The sequence below is a fragment of the Triplophysa dalaica genome, chromosome 13 (genome assembly GCF_015846415.1).
Source record: "Triplophysa dalaica isolate WHDGS20190420 chromosome 13, ASM1584641v1, whole genome shotgun sequence".
Taxonomy (NCBI): domain Eukaryota; kingdom Metazoa; phylum Chordata; class Actinopteri; order Cypriniformes; family Nemacheilidae; genus Triplophysa; species Triplophysa dalaica.
Window position 1 is genome coordinate 14,189,885 of NC_079554.1, and position 21,641 is coordinate 14,211,525.

Consider the following 21,641-nt stretch of genomic DNA (forward strand, 5'->3'; position numbering starts at 1 on the left):
ATTCCCTAAAAGTTTATCTTTAGTTATTGTAAAGTTGTGGGACTTTTTACCCCAGTGCATTCACCTAACAGTATATCTGTCTTCATACACCAAAAACTCAGACAAGTCCCAGAGAGCACGTCACAACTTTTATTACAACAGTACATGTAGGCTATATACAGCAAAGGACACAGTATAAATTCAGACGGTGGGGTTGTTGAGAGTTTAGAAGCACTTCCTGTGGACAATGGAGGGACCTGCCTCATCATACTCCTGCTTGCTGATCCACATCTGCTGGAAGGTGGACAAGGAAGCCAGGATGGAACCGCCGATCCAGACAGAGTACTTACGTTCAGGGGGAGCAATGATCTAGAGTACACAGAGTAGACAAGAGTTTTTAGTTGGAGTTTAGGACTTTAACGCGACACCTCACGAATGAATTTGACGTTCACCTTGATTTTCATTGTGCTAGGGGCCAGAGCAGTGATCTCCTTCTGCATACGGTCAGCGATACCAGGGTACATGGTGGTACCCCCGGACAGGACATTGTTGGCATAGAGATCCTTACGGATGTCAATGTCGCACTTCATAATGCTGTTGTAGGCAGTCTCATGGATACCAGCAGACTCCATACCTGAAGTCAAGTTAATGATTAATTCATGAAGTGTAATGAGATCACAAACAAAGAGCACTAATAAAAACATACCAATGAAAGAGGGCTGGAAGAGGGTCTCAGGGCAACGGAAACGTTCGTTGCCAATGGTGATGACCTGGCCGTCGGGCAACTCATAGGATTTCTCCAGGGAGGAGGAAGAGGCAGCAGTGGCCATCTCATTCTCAAAGTCCAAAGCGACGTAGCACAGCTTCTCTTTAATGTCACGCACGATCTCACGCTCAGCTATGGATGAGAGAATATAGCTTGTGTTATTTAACTTGATGTAACATATAGAACTCAAAAACGTGTAGTAGAACTCACCTGTGGTCACGAAAGAGTAACCACGCTCGGTCAGGATCTTCATTAGATAGTCAGTCAAGTCACGACCGGCCAGATCCAAACGCATGATAGCATGAGGAAGAGCGTAACCCTCGTAGATTGGCACGTTGTGGGTCACACCATCACCAGAATCCAGTACAATACCTGTTACACATAGATCAGTTTGTCAAATATTGCTCACATACTATATACAGTATATATATATATATATAGAGAGAGAGAGAGAGAGAGAGAGAGAGAGAGAGAGAGAGAGAGAGATAGAGAGAGAGAGAGAGAGAGAGAGAGAGAGAGAGAGAGAGAGAGAGAAATGAATGCCTATGTGTTATGTATTGCTCCTAGAGATTTGACAAACACTGACCGGTGGTACGACCAGATGCATACAGGGACAGCACAGCCTGAATGGCAACGTACATGGCAGGGACGTTGAAGGTCTCAAACATGATCTGCAACAGGAAAATACAAGGTCAGTTTTTCATCACCAGTAACAGTAAACCTTGAACAAACACTCAAGAATGGATCAGTCTGCTCACCTGTGTCATCTTCTCTCTGTTGGCTTTGGGGTTAAGGGGGGCCTCAGTGAGCAGAGTGGGGTGCTCCTCAGGGGCCACACGCAACTCGTTGTAGAAAGTGTGGTGCCAGATCTATAGAAAATTATGTAGGTTTACTTGCGAATGGATTGAATAAAAGACCTCAGAATTCATTTGGAATCATTGTGGGTGGTCTTTATGCATCATGTATGGATTTTCAATCGCTACCTTCTCCATGTCATCCCAGTTAGTGATGATGCCGTGCTCGATGGGATACTTCAGTGTGAGGATACCCCTTTTGCTTTGAGCCTCATCTCCGACGTAGCTGTCCTTCTGACCCATACCCACCATCACACCCTGTGAAGAAAAACAGGTACGGTGTGAGTCAAGTGGAGCAACATTCAGAATTTCAGAATTTGTGTTCTTTTAACTCATTATCTTAATATTTTGCTCTGTTCTGATTTTGCAGATACATTTTGAAACCCAGGGTTAATCAGAGCATTCTTAGAAATGTTCTTTCAACATTGTTTATAATATTAATGTTGATTTATTCAATATAAGAAAATTTAAGTCTGCTTTCAAATATCATTATTATTTTTATTATTAAAAATCCCCATTGTGTTTATAAATACAGTAACTCAAGATAAAAACAATACTATTTCAGACATTAAAGCAAATTAAAATTGTGAAAAATTACAAAATGTTGCAATTGTCAAATGTGTGAAATATTTGGGCTGACCTGGTGACGGGGTCTGCCAACAATCGAGGGAAAGACAGCACGGGGAGCATCATCACCGGCGAATCCAGCCTTGACCAAACCGGAACCGTTGTCGCACACGAGGGCGGTGGTCTCATCGTCGTCACACATGATTGGTCTGGTGTAGGTGGTCCTGATAGAAGAAAAACACAAATTAGTTTTGCTGTAAAGAGTAAGAGTGTTTTGCTGTATGTTTTGCTGGCATTTCTGCATAGAACCATTTCAGAACCATTGTGGGGTTTTAACGTTGTAAAACTAAAAGTTACATTTCAACACTGCACAAATGCACTTACACATATTCAACTATTTAAACAAAATATGCACTTTTAATAGAGTTTAAGTGTAACCTCAAGGACTACACTTATTGTAGGTAAAAAAAACTGCATCAGCACAGCACCACATAAAGTTTTAAAACCTATTTGAGCTTTCAACTAAATTTCACCAATGGTCAACAGCCTGCAGTAACAAATGCAGTGATTAAAGACCAAAAGGGACACAGCAGATTCCCTTTACACTATTTAAGGCATCAGCTCTTGTCCTTCCAAGTGGAGGCCCCCCGACCGAGTGTCTTATCTGTAGCTATTTCACAGTTGCTAGATGACAAATGACAGCAGGCCCAGAACTCTTCCCCTCAGCTGTCTGCAAAAGTGTAAGGGATCCGCTGACAACATGTGCCACTTCATTACTGTTGATGAATTTCTAAATCACTGGATCTTCAAGTGATCCTATTAAAACCCAGGCAAGGACATTGTAATCCAAAGAACATCAAAGGCTTGAGAACTTTCAAACAAATACAAGTTACTGCGGCTCCTTTTCTATTCCCTTTTAACCGCCTTTTTTACTTAACAATGTGTTTTAACCTATCTTTAACTAAACATTTTACTTACTATAACTACAAAAACAATCTTCACTCTTTTTTCATTGATTTTATGAATTATTCCGCCTCAGAAGAGTTGTTTTGTGGAAGTACAATTAACCTTTTTTAGCGACCATAACCCAAAAATCTTAAATTCCAAATAACGTTTCTTATCACGTTGGTAAAGTAATAGATCCTAATACTGCACAAAGCATCTTCAAATCTCACTCTTCCTTGCATGTAGTCCATTGACATAAAAGTAGCAAACACTCACCAAGTTGTAGCACAAGACTGGAGTTTCCGCTGGGATGAAGAGCATGGAACAGGGATGCTCCTTAAATATGGTAGGGGTCTGGGTGGGGGGTCGCTGTGATTCAGGGGCGGGCTCAGGCATTCACACAACACCAAATAAGCTGTTAGAAAACAGCGCATAGTAAGTAATTACAAAAATGGACAGATGTTTCTTAGAAGGTGACAGTTCCTCTTTGGTGCGAAAATAAACAGCAGAAATGTGCTGCCATTGTTCTGAATGTTATAGATGTGCCTGAAGAGCTGGGTGGTTATACGAATTATATCAAAGTGTATAATTAAATAAAGTCTTTTTTTAATAAATAATGTTTTGTATTTGTTATTATGTGTAATGAGACTACAAAGTAGTTTCTGATGAATAGATGATCATGAAATGATTGAATCATAATAAACATGTTCACTCTTTCTATGGATGTAGCTAAAGTAAACGTTATGTTAACCCTTCCTCTATTAAATCATGAATCGTCATTCTTCAAGTCAACACAGATGGGACTGATGCAGAAGTAGACAACAGCGGATGCAAAATATTTTAAGATTTTTTTGTGGATACACACTACATATACGAAACTTTTCTAATCATTTATTAAAATAGGAACTAGGATTTTTGATTTCACTCAAACCAAAAGGAATCTAATAAAAAAAGAGCTGTGAAACAATTAATCGCGAATAATCGCATCAAGAATAATAGTTTACATGATATATGTCTGTGTACTCTGCATATTAGTTTTGCATTTATAAACACAAAAACATACACATATATGTACAGTGTATATATCTAGGAAATGTTTATATATATTAATTTTTATTTATCAATAATTGAAATGATACATAAATGTTTTTTTTTTATTAAATATATGCATGTATTTGTATTGTTTAAAATACAAAATTAATATGCGCAGTACACAGACATATATTATGTAGACACAAACTTTTATTCTGGATGCGATTAATCCCGATTAATCGTCTGACGATCGATTCTCAAACACAGAGATAAAGACCAATATTCCACATGTGTAGAGTTACATTGTCACATACAGTCTCTTTGACTACATAAGGAATCAGAAGGTATGAGATGCAACCCTAGATGTGTGGGGTCACATTCAGGGCCCAGACCTGAGCAATGCCACCTTTGTCAAATAGCCTGGACCCTGGTATGCGATTGGCCTCAAAGTATGCCAGACAGCTGAGAGGTGTGGGGGTGTCAGCAAGGGGGTAAGAAAGAGCCTGTGTCCCTCTTCTGCAATTGCTGTCCGGTACTGCTGTTCTCTGATTGGCTCATTTCTTTCCTTTTAGGGTCATGGTGAGTGACAGGTGCTCCAGGCCGCACATCAGTGCTGGTTCCAACTCCTTATTTGTCACCCTCCCCCCTTATCTCTTTCACTCAACACTGTTAGAAAACAAAGCATTTTTTTCTTGTTGTTTGAAGATACTGTAGTTTGGTGCTTTGGGTTAAATAGTGTAGAGTACACATAAAACAAGTATTGTTTTATTGATTGATTATTTGTCTTGTTAGTATGGAGCTGACCATTTGAGCCTGGAGCTGAAATACCCGTCTGTTTCATTGGTACCTTGTGTTTTATCATCTCGGAGAGTTGGAGATAATGTTCTATTTGCGATCCTAAAAGCTCTCTGTGATATCAGCGTGATAATATTTCCTAACCTATTGTTATCTCTTTTTCGAATTCCTGGGGTTTCCTTATAGACCCGTCAGTTGATGCCAAAGTTGGATTATGTGTTAGCATTTTTCCGCACTGTAATGTTCAAACAGGACTGTTAGATGTGCTATTATTAGATATTTTTCACACTAAGCCCATAGGTCTACAGAACACAATCCTTTAGGATTCCCTTCAACCCTTGTGCACTATGGCAATACTAGCATCTTATTATAGGCATGATGATGCTGTCTAGAAACCAGTGCTTAAAATGAGGTCATGGCTAACTCTTTGCTTTGTGATTAGGTTAACTGTATGTACTATAATAAATACTACAATAAGAATTTTTTTGCATTCATTGGATTGATAATGTCTTCAGAAAACAAAAGGGATTCGAGAGGGTCCATCGAAACAAAGTAAAAGTTAGATTTTTTCATTTGCTAGCATTTTCAGTTTTAAATTGTTTTGTGTGGTAGGCCTGGTGGTCTACAATAATAGTCAGACAAAGAAGGAAACCGACAAAGGAAACCAACACAAGAATATTAACATGGCCCTCTTTCCATAAAAGGACACGCACGGGACACAGGATTTGCCTGTTTCAGACAGCTGCACTTACCAATACCCCCCACTCAGAATGTGGCAACTGTTACCCCCAAAAGCTTTTAAACATTCATTATATTAGGAACGATTGTTTGTTTATCAACCTGCTAGTGACATTCTCCTGCATAAGCCATGCCACGCTGAGCCAAATATCTGCTTCCAAAACTGTTCTAATGGTTGCTATGGTGTTCATAAGACCTTTTATAAAGCAGAATGTCTAAAATAGTAGTTTATAGAAAAAAATTGTGCAAATAGAAGAGCATTGATGTTGTTGATAGATATATTCTGCTCGAATCTAAACAAACGACAAATAAGTACATTAGCACTTCTTTGGTGTGGTAGTTTGAATATCTAATACCCAATGTCATGTGCTGATGTGACAATGAGCTGTCATAGTGATATAATGTATGTTAACAAGATCTATTGTGTGTCGATGTGTGGACAAAAGCAGCTGTTGTCAGCTAAGGACTCTTAAGAAGGATGGGCCACTGACAGGCATACTAATCAAAAATGTCCATATAAATATTTCTCACAGTAATGTACTTGTCTCTCCAGGGCAATGATTAATACATCACAATGGATTTGATTAGATTCTGATATACACAACCCTCTATAAAGTAGAGATCGAATTGGCAAATTAAAAGAACACCTATGCCTTACAGAGTAGAAACCTGCAGGAAGCAAACAGATATTAACCATCCATATTTTGAAGTGTTTAGGATAGATAAATCCCTCACATATAACTTGTTTCAGTTAAATTTAAACCTGTTTGAGTGTGCTACTAAAAGTTCACAATGTCCTGGAAGCACTTATAAGAGAATGGTTAGTCTCCCAGCCCCTACCAAGAGTGCCCCAGATAATGAGTCCTATAAATATATTGCACGCTTCAGAAGTTTCCATGTATTTTTATTGCAGGTTTGCATTGAGAAAATGATTCACTGTACTAAAAGCACAATTCCCGATCTAAGATTATGGTATTCACATTTTGCAATAATAATGTAATATCTGATACAACTTTAAGAAATGTATAACCGGGAAAGCATTAGTAAATACTGAGGTCCCCAAGTGCGAATCCTAGTACCACAAACGCAATACCAACACATGTTCAATTGTTTGAGGTAAAACTAATACTATTTATAGACTTGGCACGCATTTAAAATAATGCCATTTGTTAAGTTTAAGGTAAAACATGTACCATTGTTAAGTGAGCTGTGTTTAAAAAAAAAAGTCTTAAAACAGCCAATTAGAAAAGAGATTCAAGCATATGGGATCTTTATTTAAAAGTACAAAAAACTAAATAGCATTTTAATATCATAAAAAAAAGAAAACTCATCTCACACATCAATTAGGTTCATGTGACATGAATGCTGTACAAATGTAAGGGCCGAGTCCCTGTACATGTCAATAGTCTTTAAAGTGTCCATTTCCAGCATTTGGATAGTTTTTAAAAATCAGCATCTAGTCTGAAAGTGTTATCTGTAGAGCCGGACATAACTCCCATCCTCTGGTACTCTCCCACTCGTTTCTCAAAGAAGTTGGTCTTGCCCTCCAAGGAAATGTTCTCCATGAAGTCAAAGGGGTTCTCCACCTTGTAGATCTAGAAAACAATTAAGGTTAATACCTCATTTTATGTAATGAGCAATTCTGAACAAGTCACAGATCTACAATCATTCCACGAACAAGGCTACTGATATAGTGACCGCCAACAAAGTGCCAAATAAACCCCTACCTTGCTGAATCCCAGCTCCAGCATTAGTCTGTCAGCAACAAATTCAATGTATTGCTTCATCAGGTCACAGTTCATTCCGATCAACTTCACCGGTAGAGCCACAGTCAGGAACTCCTAAAGGGGAGATTGAAAACATTTACAAGGAGGAAACTAACAGCATTTGTTTTAACAATTTAGGTTAATAGTACAATTGATAAATCTCTGTATCATATGGCAATCACACAAACCTGTTCAATTTCAACTGCGTTTGTGATGATATTCCTTACAGTTGCTTCTGAGGGTTTGTTTACCAAGTGCTTGAACATGAGGCAGGCAAAGTCACAGTGAAGCCCCTGTTGGTTAACATGAACAAATCAAAACCAAATTAGCATTTTATTATACATTTCGGAGTAGATTTAGGTTTGAGCGCGTGTGTGAGGTGGGACTCAAAATGTTACCTCATCTCTGCTGATAAGCTCATTGGAGAAGGTGAGTCCAGGCATGAGTCCTCTCTTCTTTAACCAAAAAATAGAAGCAAAAGAGCCAGAAAAGAAGATCCCCTCAACAGCAGCAAACGCCACCACTCGCTCTCCTGTAAACAGACTCACATTAGCCCAACCAGTTGTCATAATCAAATAATTCAGAAGTGCAGCTTCAACGTACCATATTGTGCATTTTTGTTTCCAATCCAGTTGATTGCCCAGTCAGCCTTCTTTTTTACACAAGGCATGGTCTCAATGGCATTGAAAAGAAACTCTCTACAGGAAAAAGCACATTTTAAAAGGTCAGTAAATGTCAAAACTGAAATGCACCATATTAAGGCAAGTACACATTTAGAGGGCTCAGTCAAGGCGTCTGTTTCGTACTGACGCTCTACAACCAGCGAACCACATGCCCACTGATCTTCGAGCAGTCAGCACTCAGCTCCCATCATCAGCTGAGGTACGTACCCCTGCGCCACTCATCATCGCCCACAGTAAAAACATGTCAAAGGACCTCACCTTTCTTTGGGAACTTTGATATAGGTATCAATCAACAGACTGTACATTTCAGAGTGAATGTTTTCCATGGCGATCTGGAAACCATAGAAGCAACGGGCTTCAGTCACCTGGACTTCCTGAGAGAAGCGCTCCACCTAGAGCACAGACGAAGATGTGCAATGAGAACCTGGGGTTTTCTCTTATAACAGCTTTTGAACAAATAGGAATGCATTTGCATCTGAACTAACCAAGTTTTCATTGACAATGCCATCACTTGCAGCAAAGAAAGCCAAAATATGGGAGATGAAATATTTCTCTTCATCTTTCAGAGTTTCCCAGTGCTGGATATCTTTGGACAGGTCCACCTTGGGAAAAACAAATAATTTTAACATACTGTGACACAAACCACTAAGATTTCAAGTTGTTGTAAGGTCATGTTGGATGTCTTTACAAAGACTAAAATATTTTAAAGTATGATATTTAAGTTTACCTCCTCAGCAGTCCAGAAGGAGGCCTCTGCCTTTTTGTACATCTGCCAGATGTCATGGTACTGAATTGGGAAAATGACAAAGCGTTGGGCATTCTCCTTGAGAAGTGGCTCTTCTTCCACATTTGTTTTGCTGGCTTTTGGTTGTTCCTTAAGAGAAAAATTGTAAGACTTAATTACGATTCAGAAAACTAAAGATTAACCATTTAAACAAAAAAAACATGCCAACTTGGAGCATTTCTGAAATAAATCATGTTCTAATATGTAATATAAAACCCATCAGCAATACGTAAAGATTCCATCGTGTTCGCTTTATAGTTTAGAAATTAATGAAAAAAAAAACATTTTCGGTAATAAAGTTAGTTTATCTGTTTGTCAACATCAGTTGCTCAGTTCGTGGTAGAAAAACGCAAGCAAGACTACCAATAACCGCTCCTTTTTAACTGTATCTGATAAAAGTACAAAACAATGATCAACTAAATAAAACGAATCTCATGGTTCGGCTTACTTGAAGAACAACGATCATGGCAAACATGTTTGAGCATTAAATCGACAGCAAAGGTTGTGCAACTGTTGACCCGCCAAAACACGTGAGAAAATAAACCCAATTCTGTTGCAACTCCACAAATAGACACGAACCCCCATTTAAATCTAGAGGACATTAATGGAGATTGCCTTGTTAACTTGAAATAAACACGTAACGTTACACAATGAGGCTAGATCAGCCAAAGTTGGCGCGCTTTGAATCCGCCAAAATGTTACGTGCATCTTTCAAAACAATCCCAGAAATAACTCGATCCAGAAAAATACTACATGTAGTTAGATACCAATCCTGAAGCAACATATACTGACGGGAGAATTTAAACATCACGTTACCTCTGAATCAAAGATTTTGCGCGCGACTTTGGACGCCAGGACTCTTGTGGAGGTCAGACTGGGAGGCTGGAGGCGAAACAAAGATCACACTTTCAACATCAACATTTCGTGGTAAAAACAGACTCAGAAATGTACTTTGAACAGCAATAGATTTCCTCTTACCGTGTTTTCTTTGTCCACGAAGGACATGCTACTCATTTTTGAAGAAACGGAGTTTTCATTCTTTGTTTTAAGTGGAGAGCGAGTAACGTTAGACAGCATGGTGAATGTTCGCGTGTTTGATAAAATATACAAAAAAAGAGCTTAACTTAAGATGCAAGGAGAAATTAAAATCAAAGGTTATAAGATAAAAATAAATAAAGTATACGAGCTTGAAGAACTACAGTCCAGCTGGAGGGAAGAATACGAAATATGAGTGCCGGTGACTCTTATATTCATTTCTTGGCGCTCGAAATCAGCCAATAGGAGAAGTCCAGCCTACTGCTTTGTCTTGTCCTTTTAATTCTTGCGTCAGCTGAGCCAATCAGAATGCGAAAAGACGTCACGTGAGCACTATACACATTTCAAGATCGCGGGAAATTTAAAGGTGTGGGGGGGGGAGGGTGTAAAATGTTACACAAGGTTCTTTTGCAACGCCCTATACCAAAGAAATGTTACACAAAAACCCGACAAACAAGTACACAAAATGAGTAAAAAGCGCGAAAAAACAAAAAGCTACGTATTGTTGATATTCTGAACTAAAGTTGGATTGAACAAAATACATTTGTGTTTACAATGAGACACAAGACTATTACGTTTACTTGCTATGAGATTTCAGTGCACAATACACTTTGCATGTTGCTTTCCACTTTCTATTTATCTAATTCTAATTTATAATCCCATTAGGAAAGAAGTATTTTTAATAAAACATATTGTGCTAGTGCCAATAGATGCATTGCCACATGTATAAAAGGGACAATAACTGTTGCTCTTGTATAAATAATACTTTAAACATCAAGCGAAAGTATAAAAATGTAATGGTAAAAGCCTCTTGTTTAGGAAGAATAATTTATACGTTCCTTTTAGTAATACAAGCACAACTCGACGCTTTTATTCTTTTTACAACCAAACACCCATAGACAGGAAGCACTGGCTTCTCGACAGATTCAAGTAAACAATCATAAAAGACATAATGCGAACCCATATACTGTACAATACTGCTGACAACATAATTTCCTACAATTAACATAATACTGCTATACAAAACAGCTAACATGATCATTCTTACAATGAATATAATTCTTCCTAAGGCGTTTAGTTTAGCAACGCATTTTAAATAGCTACCTTCATAAAACGTGGCGCCAAATGTTTTGTTGTTGTTCTTGTTTCTCTCGTTCACACGGTTTATTGCTTTAAAAGCGCGCCCTCCTCTGGATTCTCACTGACATTACAGCCATTTCATTTATGCAACAAATTTTTTTTAATCATTTTGGTCTTTTTCAGTTCTCATGGCTGTACGTACTAATTGCGAGTCAATGTTTTTATGCTTGGTCTTTTTGTTGCGGTATTTTGTGCTTACATTTGTATTCGTTTTTTATAACCAGTCAAATATATAGTCAAACAAATAATCCTCTCTGGATAAAGTTTAGTGCTAATAAAATGTTCATAAAGATTGATCAAGATAGTCGTCGTTCATTTATATAAAAGGGACGTTCATATCTTAAAGGACAGATTCTGATTATAGGCATTTTATTAACCATGTTTAACTTGTAATTTATACCACAACAGATCGGACAATTGCTCATCAGAACCAGAAAATCAGCATTGATTAAAACAATCGCTTAAATTCTCTTGAAAACGTGTTTCAGAATAAGCATTAATGTTTAAATTCCTCTTTTGTCAACAACATTTGCAGGACGCGGGACAGGAAACAGGCGCTCAAGAGGTCACAGTGACGTCACGGTGGTAGAGAACTGCATACTTGTGAGATATCTAGTGGCAGGAGGATAATACTACCAGGAAAACTTTTTCGAACATTTTATAAAGACATCTTCGTAGAAACAAGACTATATATATATCTCTAAAAAATATCACGATTTATGAACATTTTATTAGGACTGAACTGTATTCAGAGATGATTATGTGACTGATTATGAAAAATATTTAAAAAAGAAAAAATCTAAACACATGATTACCACAACAAAAAGACATAAACAAAACACAACCAAACACGGACTCGCCAGAAGCAGTACGTACAGCCATGAGAAGTGAAAAAGACCAAACTGATGTAAAATATATTTGTTGCATAAAGGAAATGACTGCAATATCAATGAGAATCCAGATGAGGGCGCGCTTTAACAGCAGTAAATCTGGCTCTTCTGGATAATCGCCAGCATTGACGAAAAATTCAGAAAATACGGGTTTTTTAGTTTAATGAAAAGCAGTTAAAGGTACCACGCGAACATGGCGGTTAAATGTTGCCGATCTTTAAGGACACGTACAAGAATGCAGTTTGGTACGTTAGCTATTGTGTTGCGTAAGTGTTAGTGTCGTAACAAACGTTTTCATTTTGAAAACATACGTAGACCCGAAAAACATTTCTTTAAGTATACGTATGAAATTTGATCCAATCGTCAAGTGCTTTAAACTTCCGCATTATTTCAATGGTAACAATGCAGCTGTTCATCAAAGTCCTTCCCTATTTTTTCAAAAAATTTAATTTAGGATTTTTAATATAATTTTATTTTTAATTCATTAGAAGACAGAATATTGAATTTTATATCGTTTTTAATGCAATGATAGTAGTTTGAAGTATTTCTTATATATCGGTCAGTAAGGCAAGTGGGCGGAGACCAAAAGATGTCAGTAAGACTGCTGTTGGCATATTTACATCTCGTCACCATCTCTGATTGGTCGCGCCCCCTTAACGCTCCACAAATACGCGATGCGATTGGAGGAGTCGTGTTACTTGGCACCGTTGGGTGTCGATGTTGAGAATTTATATTGAGCTAGTGTTGAGTAGCTGTGTCGTCATCAGTACATGGTTGTGTAACGATGTCATTGTTTATTTTTCTCCGTTTTCTTCTTATCTATAAGTTCTTTATTTGTTCATAAAGGTCACAAATATAGAGATCAAAATAAAACAAATGATCTAGTTATACTAGAAATGTTTATTCTTAAATAATATGGAATATTGCAGGTAGTTTCGCATACAGGAATACTGTCCAAATAACAGAAGTAACATCAATAACATTTATTCATATATCAACAATAAATGCAAGTTTGAATACACGTTACATTCATATAGATAGCGATATTTATATACAAATATACAAGAGTAAAGAATAAGTAACAGATGAACCGATGCAAAGACTTTGGCAAAAGGAGTAAATACATACCGGGAGACATAACTTATATAAAAGTAAACAAGAATTCCTTATAAACAAGGATGATTAAAATAAAAATCCAGTGCAATGTCATTTTGTTTTATGTACATGGATGTGTAGCAGCCTTGGTTTTCTAATATTTCCCCTGTAAATGGACAGTGGGATATTGTCCTGAGGTGAGTGGTCTCAATCTAGTTTGAGGAAGGAAGAAGAACACTAAGGGGAAGGGAAGATGGCGCCTGGGAAGCCGACACTTTGTTAAGATCGCGAACTTCATTAGGCCATGTTGCTGACCTCTTGGTTGTCATGTGACGCCGGGCATGTTTGGTCAGGTGGTCGCTTCTCATGAAGCGGCGATCGCACACGGGACAGACAAACTTTTTTTCACCCGTGTGTGTTCGGCGGTGTCTGGAAAGTTCATCTGAGCGTGCAAATTTTTTATCACAGCCTTCCCAATGACAGCTAAAGGGTTTCTCACCTGAAACACACACACAAAAGATATTGTCTACCGCTTATTGCAAATATTGAGTAACAGCGTAACCTGAAAACAGTGAATACAAACCTGTGTGGGTTCTTAGATGTGCTTTCAGGTGGGAACTTTTAAAGTAAGTCTTCTTGCATCCTTGGAAGTTGCAGACGTAGTTCCGTCTGCGAGAGAAGTCAGACTGCGTTACTCCGCCGCTCTGACCCGTTGGCATATAGACCGGAGCAGGAGCCAGCGGCAGAAGCTTAGTGTTCCCAAGAGTAACTATACTTTGCTGACAGGAGGAGGCCTGAGAAACCTGGGACTGGGGAACGACAAACATCACAGTACCCTGAGCTACAGGAGAGCCGACCAGAAGAGACTGAGATAGAGGGGAAGCCTGTGGAAGAATGGGCTTTGAGCCAGACGCCTGCATCTGTACCGGGGTCTGAACAAATGCAGAGATGATTCCCGTCTGCCCATTGACAGGAAACACCTGACAGAGGACAGGGGGGCTAGAGATGGGGGACTGCGGGATGGCCTGGGAGACAGACAGTGATGTGGCGATAACAGGGACTGTGGAGTCAGGGGAGGGGGCAGTCCTTTCGGTTCCTGCAAGATCATGTGGGCTTTTGCAGTTTTGCTGATTTGCCGTGGGGTTGCTACCAGGTTCTGTATGCTGTAAAGGGTTTTCGGTAGAATACTGCATTTCTTTCCCAGTAGCCGGTGTTGGAATGTCGTGGTCTACGGAGCTGTCAGCAGTGTGTCGTATAACGCTGGTGGCTCTGCGGATTAAGGGCTGGTCTGAAGATGCGTTGAGCATAACTGTGGTAGGAGGATGCAGGCTGACGTGACATGTAGCCCTGTTCGTCAAGGGTGAGCAAAGCCTGGACTGTGACAGGACGGGTTTGAGACCCAAGCCTGCCACTGAGGTACCTAGAACGGCTGTGCCTGAAGTTTCAGCAAAGCTTGGGCTATGGGGAGGGGTCATGCACTGTTGGGAGACAGAGATGTGAACTGTGTGAGTTTTGAAGATTCTAATAAAGTCAAAGCTTTTCAATCCTCTTTTTCGATAAATTTATTTATTTCTATTCATATTTTTCAGAGTCACTCACCAATGAAGAAAGGGAGACGAGGTCTTTAGGGGACTCAATGATTTCAGTCTGCAATGGGAGAGAATCACAGGAGTCTGACGTGGGCGTCAGTGGGCGAGGCTTGTGCGTCCTCTGGACCCAGGAGCTCATGCATACCAAAGCCTCTGCAGCCTCCAGGTCATTGTATTCCAGAGTGGAGGAGCAAGACTTCTCACTGTCATGCCGGTTTCTCTCCATCATCACCTCACAGATGTCCACAAGACTGGACTACAGAACATAAAAACCCACACTGCACTTTTAATCTTAATGTACGTGGCAATTGGGTAAAAAGGGTGCTGTTCCCTGTAACTAATCTAACAATTTTCTCAATTGAGATCAGAAACTGTTATACATTTCTAATAGACGGGTCCTAAAACAAGTGAGGATATGGCGATATCAATGAACGGATTAATACTGTTTGCCAACCATCTGCTGAGTGTTGATCTGTAAATAGCTACTGCCATTCATAAGCGAAAAATGGGCCCCAATTCTGGTCGACTACACCCACCCACCCCCTCGCATAGCGTTAACTGTGAGCTTCTGGGAACCTCCCATCGCCAAATATAGAATTAAGAGTGACGTGCACCCAACCAAAGCGCCATGTGAGTGTGCCATGCAGATAGAATCGTCTATGGATAGTTAAACACATCAATACATTTCAGTAAGGTTTCTTTTTGTCGTTATTGAGACATTCACACAGGTCAGCAAACACTAAACAATGTGCAAAATGTTATAAAACAAATAATGCACTCAAATGTCTGACCACAGGTCAATCCAATCAAATGAGTTTACAATTATTCTTCTTATGGGGGGAATTGTGTTTTGCAGAACACCAAACGAGAGTATGTTCCGGGGGCAAATAAGGTCGCAAAAAAACGGTGACAACAGTTTGTACCCAAGTAACACTGCAGCTCACCACCAAAGAGCACAAGAGGGTAATGAACAACTAAGATGCGGCAAATGTCTTATCATGACTTCAAATTATATAAAGCCTGTTTTTTACACAGTGCAATTTAAAAAGCATTCAATACTAAACACGCTCATATTTCAGGTAAAACTATGACCAAAGGTACAAAATGATGTTATACAGGCGCGCAACTTTGTAACATCAGGGAGCGGTCGTCATTAGCTGGTCACTGCGCAAACAATTAAAAATGAGCAATTATTAAAACCACTTTGACAGCTAACAAACTTACCCGGCTGGGGTCAAAATTCAGCATGCGTAAATCTCCCAAAAGCAGAGCCGAGACGGGAAGACTGGGTGACACCGCTGAGCAAACCCTGGACACATAAGTCTTACCACTTTTTTACAGCAAGGTCCGACCTCAGCTGAGTGAATCAGAAGCGCAAAAAACAACAGAAGAAAAAAAGAAACAAAATTCAGAGCGCTCTGGCGGGTGGTAACATGTTACCAATCAAAAACAAAGGTGTAGCGGATAAAAGCCAATGGAAACGCAGGCAGCGCGTGATCAGTACGTGATCGCGCGGCGATTGGCGGAAACAGGGTGCGTGGCTGTTGGGAGGCGTTACGGAGGAGTCAGCGGTGTCAGAGTAAACCCGGTGAACCCGGCGCTCGAGAACTGGGGGAAAGGTCGGCGCGGCGAACGAACGGAATCGTGAGATACTCGCACGCGTCTGGATCGCAGCGCCTAGTGTGCTAGCACAGTGTGGCATGCGCAGACGACGCACAATGAATCCACACTGGAAATGCGTAAGCCAACGCCTGTATGGAATCAAAACAAAGCGAAAGCTACCATGAAAATAATGTGCACATATTATATAAACACGACTATTGCTGTCTTTAAGGAATTGTTTATTTTGCATGTTTTGAACGTGTACCCCAAATGACTGTTGCATAAAGGGGAAACGCGCACATCGCTTAATGACAAAAACACGATGCTGTTACAACAAATGGATAATACAAATATCTGCTGTGCTATGAACGAACACCACAGCAGTTTGGGGGCGAAATAATAATGTATTTTTTGTAATCCTTTTTTAGAAACGCATACAAATTATGGTGCACTTGGTTTTGACATATCGTTTAAATGTTTATTTATAAAGACATGGTTCTCACAATAGCGGTCCGGAAAGCATTACATATATATCACGTGCCAGCACTGGTTTCGCTGAACTAGAATGAACTCGGAAACCTCAGTGATCCCCTTTTCTCCGAAGAATTCAAGGGCGGAGCCTATGAGTGTGCTGCATCTCTTTGTTGTAGATACATCAACCTTTACGTTTCTATCATGTTAAAGCATAAAAAGCTCAATGCGTTGGTCGTTAGTCAAATGATTAGCAAGAAGAGGTGTAAATGTTCGGGAGTTTTCATAGATGTCCTCACTGTTTGTCCCTACAGGAGGGCTGTAATTTCGTCTGTCTGAGACAGCAGAGCTGAGGAGACAAAAGGCTTATCAATCCCTCCCTCTTCTTCAGATATTCAGGATATTCAACTGTAGATGGTTCCGTTTCTTTGTCTGTGGTTTGTGTAGTTGAGGCTGTTGATGTTCTGAATAAGCAGAAAAGAAATTCATGATAATAGACATTATTTGGATAATTGACTTATAATTGTCATTTAGCTTGAAAAGAACGCACAAACAGACACACCTCTATAAATCTAAACATGGATTTAATATTTTATTTGAGAAAATGAGCAACATCCTTGGAAAATAAATATGGGGTTGGTGTGGAGGAGGGGGATCCATGAGGTAACTGGTATGGAAACAAAGGCAGTTAATGTTTGATTTTGCACAGACACAAGAGGCTTCACATTTTTTCCGATAGTAGAGTGAGCTTTTGCTTGATATTTGATTCCTAATCCTGCATATGTGGACAATCTATTGTATTTTTTGTTTAGGATTTTGTATAAATGAAACGTGTTTTGTTAAAGCTTTTTCATGAACATTTACAAGCAGCTTAATTTGCATCTGTACAGAGTTGTGCAAGTTGTATGATAAACTACAGGAGAAAGGAGAGTGTTATTGAATTAAATAAGGACCACGTTTCTGTTTTAGCAAAACAATGCAGAAACTGGAAAATGGTACAGCATCTGTGTAAATGGAAGAAAAAGACCAAATGCTGCCAAATATTTCAAGGTGTATCATTATTTATCATTATCATATATGTTGCTTTACATTAAAACAAAATAGTTTACACAAAAATGAAAATTCTGTCATTTACTTACCCTCAGATTGTTCTGACCAATATAAATGTTGAGATAACTCCGTTTTTAAACTCATGTTTTTTATTACGTTCTTATGATGTTTCATTGTGTTAATTAGCTGTTTTTTAGTTATTATGGCTTAAATAAAAGCAATCCAACTACAGTTTGATTGATATTAATTGGTAATTGAAGACTGTCAATAAACAAATATCTACCTTTGTGTTTAGCAGAACAAAAACATGTATATAGGTTTTGTTTCTCAGCCACTTCTAATATTATTTAAATATTTATAATACTATTTCAATATTAATACTGAAATATTATGTAACTTATTTATGAGACACTGTTACAAGTATTTATTTTCTGATAGGCCTAAATGAACTTCCAGATTAAGATGCAGAGAATTTTATATTATGGTCCACAATAGTGAAGTTAAATTTGATTTTATGAGGATGTTAAAAAGGATTTGAAAACCTCAGACCTACATTAAAACGGCAGTTTTGTAGGTGTCAGCTGAAAAGAAATAACATCTTAACATTAGTCATCATCATAGGTTGGGTTTTTGGTCAAGCAGACTTCTGATAGATGGTGTCTGTTTAAACTCAAACAGGAATATGGGGAGGGTAGTGAGGCCATGTATAGGGTTATAGACTCTGGGCCAGAGGAGACTGTGTGTGTAAGAGAAAAAGAGACCCCAATCAGGGTGTGCAAACACATAGGCTATGGACAGGGCTGGGTGACAGATGTGATATGTTTGGGCTGATGAGGAAAAAAAGCTGTGGAAACATGGGCAGAACTTTGCCGAAAGGGGAACCAATATGTGCTGGTTTAGCATTGTGAACCCAATGACTTGTGCTCAGATAGATGGGATCCTCAAAAGTAGGTCATCCAAAAAAGGACGGGCTTACTTTCAACCATAAAGACACGACATGCTTTCCATGTTACATACCCCAATTCTCCTCCATCTGGGCTGTTAGAAAAGGACAAAGCAAAATGTTGTTAAATTTCATGACTTATTTAATATAATAAATAACTTTCTCATTTCTAACAATAAATGTGTTGTGCCTTACGCATGTAATACTGTACTGGAAAAAGACAAACACTCAGCAATTTCCGTAACTCGAATGAATGCTCAAGAGGCATAATTAATGTCACATGGGTTTTAAATGTTATTTAATGTATTGCTTAAAGTTAGCATGTTACATTTATCATGTAGAGCTGCTTTGTAACAATGAGAATTGTAAAATAGTTACATAAATAAAAGTAGAGTTGATGAAGCAGGATATGGAAAAAAATCACAATATTTCTAGCTATTAACACAGGTCTGAATATGAAACAGCCCCGAAACATCCAACCATACACCTGTTTAAATGGTACGTAAAAAATACAAGAGTATTGCCCAAAATGACTCTATTTTTATACTTCTTATATAGATTAAGATTTATCCATTGGAAAATTAATTTAACAGTAATGTGGTAAAAAAAAGAGTTAAAGCAGATTATAAGGTACAGAATATGTGGGTAACAGGCATGTATCCAAATTATATCTGCTGCCATTCAAACCCTAAAGCGAAAAATGTTTTGCCCTCTAACAGGGGCTTTTCACTCTTTAAAGTTGTTTAATGTTAATTATATCACGATAAAGGTACAGGGTGATCACAAACCAAGGCGAAGAAAAGAATCAAAAGCGAAACTGATGATAATGGGAAAGAGAGAACAGTATTGTGAAAATAACTTTCCAATAAAGTTACATTTTGGATACTGGACTTCGCTTTACCTACAGTATGCATGGTTTGTGTATCAACAGCCCTGGTCAGTTAGTCAAGGTTAAATCCAGTGCTGAAATCACATTCATGAAAATGCTTGCAGTGCAATTCTCATGGAGTGTTTTTCATTTGACACCACAGCAAAGTGTAGAGGTGTGGCTAGTTTGGAGAACCCAAGATAAACAGAAAACATGCCAGGAAAATGAGGACAGCCCATCTACAGGAGAGTAGAAATGATCCTGAAAGCCATGCAGAGTAAATTGTTTTCTGCCCTGAAATATTTTGCTGAAAGCAATATGTTTGTAAGTATGTGTATAAAGTGGGGAAGGGCTTTTCTAACAGGAAACATGTGGACAGTGTTTACATGCACACAGTCAGCTGGTTTGGCTAGGCCTAGGGAATAGTTCCAGAGAAACACCCATAAGAGCACACAAGCTCTCTGTCCTAACTCCCTCTTGCCCCGCCCCCGTGCTCATGCTATTTCGATGTTTGATGATGTTGATTTTCTCTCTGGACCATTCATGCTGGACCTTCAGCAAAAGTACACTTTAAGACAATTTCAACTTCTTAGTCCAAAACCGTTACAAGAAACACATTGTTGGAACATTTACAAAAGTTTTAGCTTTGTTTTAGCTGTGCTTTTTTTTAGGTTAAAGAGTGTATTCGAGGCATCTGTATTGCTGCCCATATCAACAGAAATAATGGTTTTCATAGATGAAGGGCAGAAAATCAAAGAAAAATGCTCCAAAAGACACCAAATCTCACCCTGTTTTGTTATATTATATATTTTGTGGAAAATACATCTGAGCAAACTATAGACAAACCCTAATCCTGAGGTTACTCCAGTAGAGGGTTATCAGATTGGCAAATAAACGCTTTAGCCCCTCAATAATACCAAAATATGCTACATCCAAGAAACATATTTTACTGTCACCGTTTTGAATTACACACTTTGTTTTCCTACAATCACTGTATGATCAACACAGCTTTTCTTCCCTTAAGAATAACAAAATAATTTCATCTTTACCGATCCTACCGTGCACTTGTCAATATTGGGCTGTAAAATCATCATAGGTCTACCTGTTTATTTTATATCTTCAACAAACTGACAGGGTATTTAGGTTGTTAAATCATCCTGCATATTAGGACCATGTCATTAATTTACAGCGCAAAATACTTTTATGTGTTTATTATATATTGGATAGCTTTAACTTATCTGTTTATTTTGTCGATGTGGCTTAATTTAAATTTTACTCGCGGAATAAAAACAACATGCAACAATAGTTTGAAAATATCCCAGTGCCGCGGGGAAAAACTTTGATTTGGCAATCCTGCTTCAGTACCAGTGTTGGGTGTAACTAGTTACTAAGTAATTAGTTACTGTAATTTAATTACTTTTCCCTTAAAAAAAGTAAAGTACGGGATTACTCTAATTTTTATGTAATTAAACTAAATTCTTTGTGTAATATATTTGTGTGCAATAGTGGAATTGACATCAAAATTCAAAGTCTAACTTTAAAATCCATGCTTTAATTTATACTTCTCACATTTGTAATACTTTGGTCAGTTAATAAATACTACTTTATGTAGTTTAATATTATTTATTTGATTGAATTAAAAGAGCCGTATCATGTCTATCCTTGAATCACTTAACTAAGGTGGATATAGGATACAGTAAGCAATTAGTAATAAGTAATTAAATACATTTTGGTGAGAGTAATTTGTACAGTAATCTAATTACATTATTAAATATGTAATTAGTAACTAGTAATTAATTACTTTTTCAGAGTAACTTACCCAACACTGTTCAGTACTTCATATCGTGGAGGATTTATATCTCTAGCTACAGTCATTGAGGGAGAGAGAGTCCCATCAACTGCCGTCACAGCAATGATGGTTCATAGCGGCTCTCAATAGTTCCCGGAAGTTACCAGTAACGCATAGTGCCGCGTGTAAACAGACCAAGTGAGGTTAACTCTTAACCCGTTTAAAGGTGTAAGTCATTTAATGAAGAAAATTTAAAGAAA

The 21,641-nt window shown here is 38.4% G+C and overlaps 3 protein-coding genes and 1 non-coding gene across 4 annotated transcripts; all 4 read right to left on the reverse strand.

Moving 5' to 3' along the window:
• Window positions 1–115: 115 nt before the first annotated feature.
• On the reverse strand, window positions 116–3,510 carry actc1a (actin alpha cardiac muscle 1a). The gene is made up of 9 exons (XM_056763638.1): window positions 3,388–3,510; window positions 2,240–2,390; window positions 1,729–1,857; window positions 1,504–1,614; window positions 1,332–1,416; window positions 956–1,117; window positions 686–877; window positions 432–613; window positions 116–348 (listed from the first exon to the last, which is right to left on the reverse strand). Exons 2-9 carry the CDS (start codon window positions 2,366–2,368, stop codon window positions 205–207), a joined length of 1,134 nt encoding a protein of 377 aa, XP_056619616.1. The 5' UTR covers window positions 2,369–2,390; window positions 3,388–3,510; the 3' UTR covers window positions 116–204.
• A 3,053-nt stretch (window positions 3,511–6,563) lies between these two features.
• Window positions 6,564–11,095, reverse strand: LOC130434966 (ribonucleoside-diphosphate reductase subunit M2). Its single transcript, XM_056765416.1, has 10 exons — window positions 9,888–11,095; window positions 9,726–9,791; window positions 8,853–8,999; window positions 8,611–8,727; window positions 8,384–8,517; window positions 8,046–8,140; window positions 7,841–7,974; window positions 7,631–7,735; window positions 7,404–7,517; window positions 6,564–7,271 (listed from the first exon to the last, which is right to left on the reverse strand). The coding sequence occupies exons 1-10, from the start codon at window positions 9,984–9,986 to the stop codon at window positions 7,119–7,121; spliced, it is 1,164 nt and encodes a 387-aa protein (XP_056621394.1). The 5' UTR covers window positions 9,987–11,095; the 3' UTR covers window positions 6,564–7,118.
• On the reverse strand, window positions 8,220–8,356 carry LOC130434998 (small nucleolar RNA SNORD94). Its single transcript, XR_008908767.1, has one exon. It is a non-coding gene; the product is annotated as a small nucleolar RNA SNORD94 (small nucleolar RNA).
• Window positions 11,096–12,842: 1,747 nt separating the features above from the next.
• On the reverse strand, window positions 12,843–16,014 carry klf11a (Kruppel like factor 11a). Its single transcript, XM_056764643.1, has 4 exons — window positions 15,883–16,014; window positions 14,669–14,914; window positions 13,653–14,547; window positions 12,843–13,568 (listed from the first exon to the last, which is right to left on the reverse strand). The coding sequence occupies exons 1-4, from the start codon at window positions 15,904–15,906 to the stop codon at window positions 13,282–13,284; spliced, it is 1,452 nt and encodes a 483-aa protein (XP_056620621.1). The 5' UTR covers window positions 15,907–16,014; the 3' UTR covers window positions 12,843–13,281.
• Window positions 16,015–21,641: the final 5,627 nt, after the last annotated feature.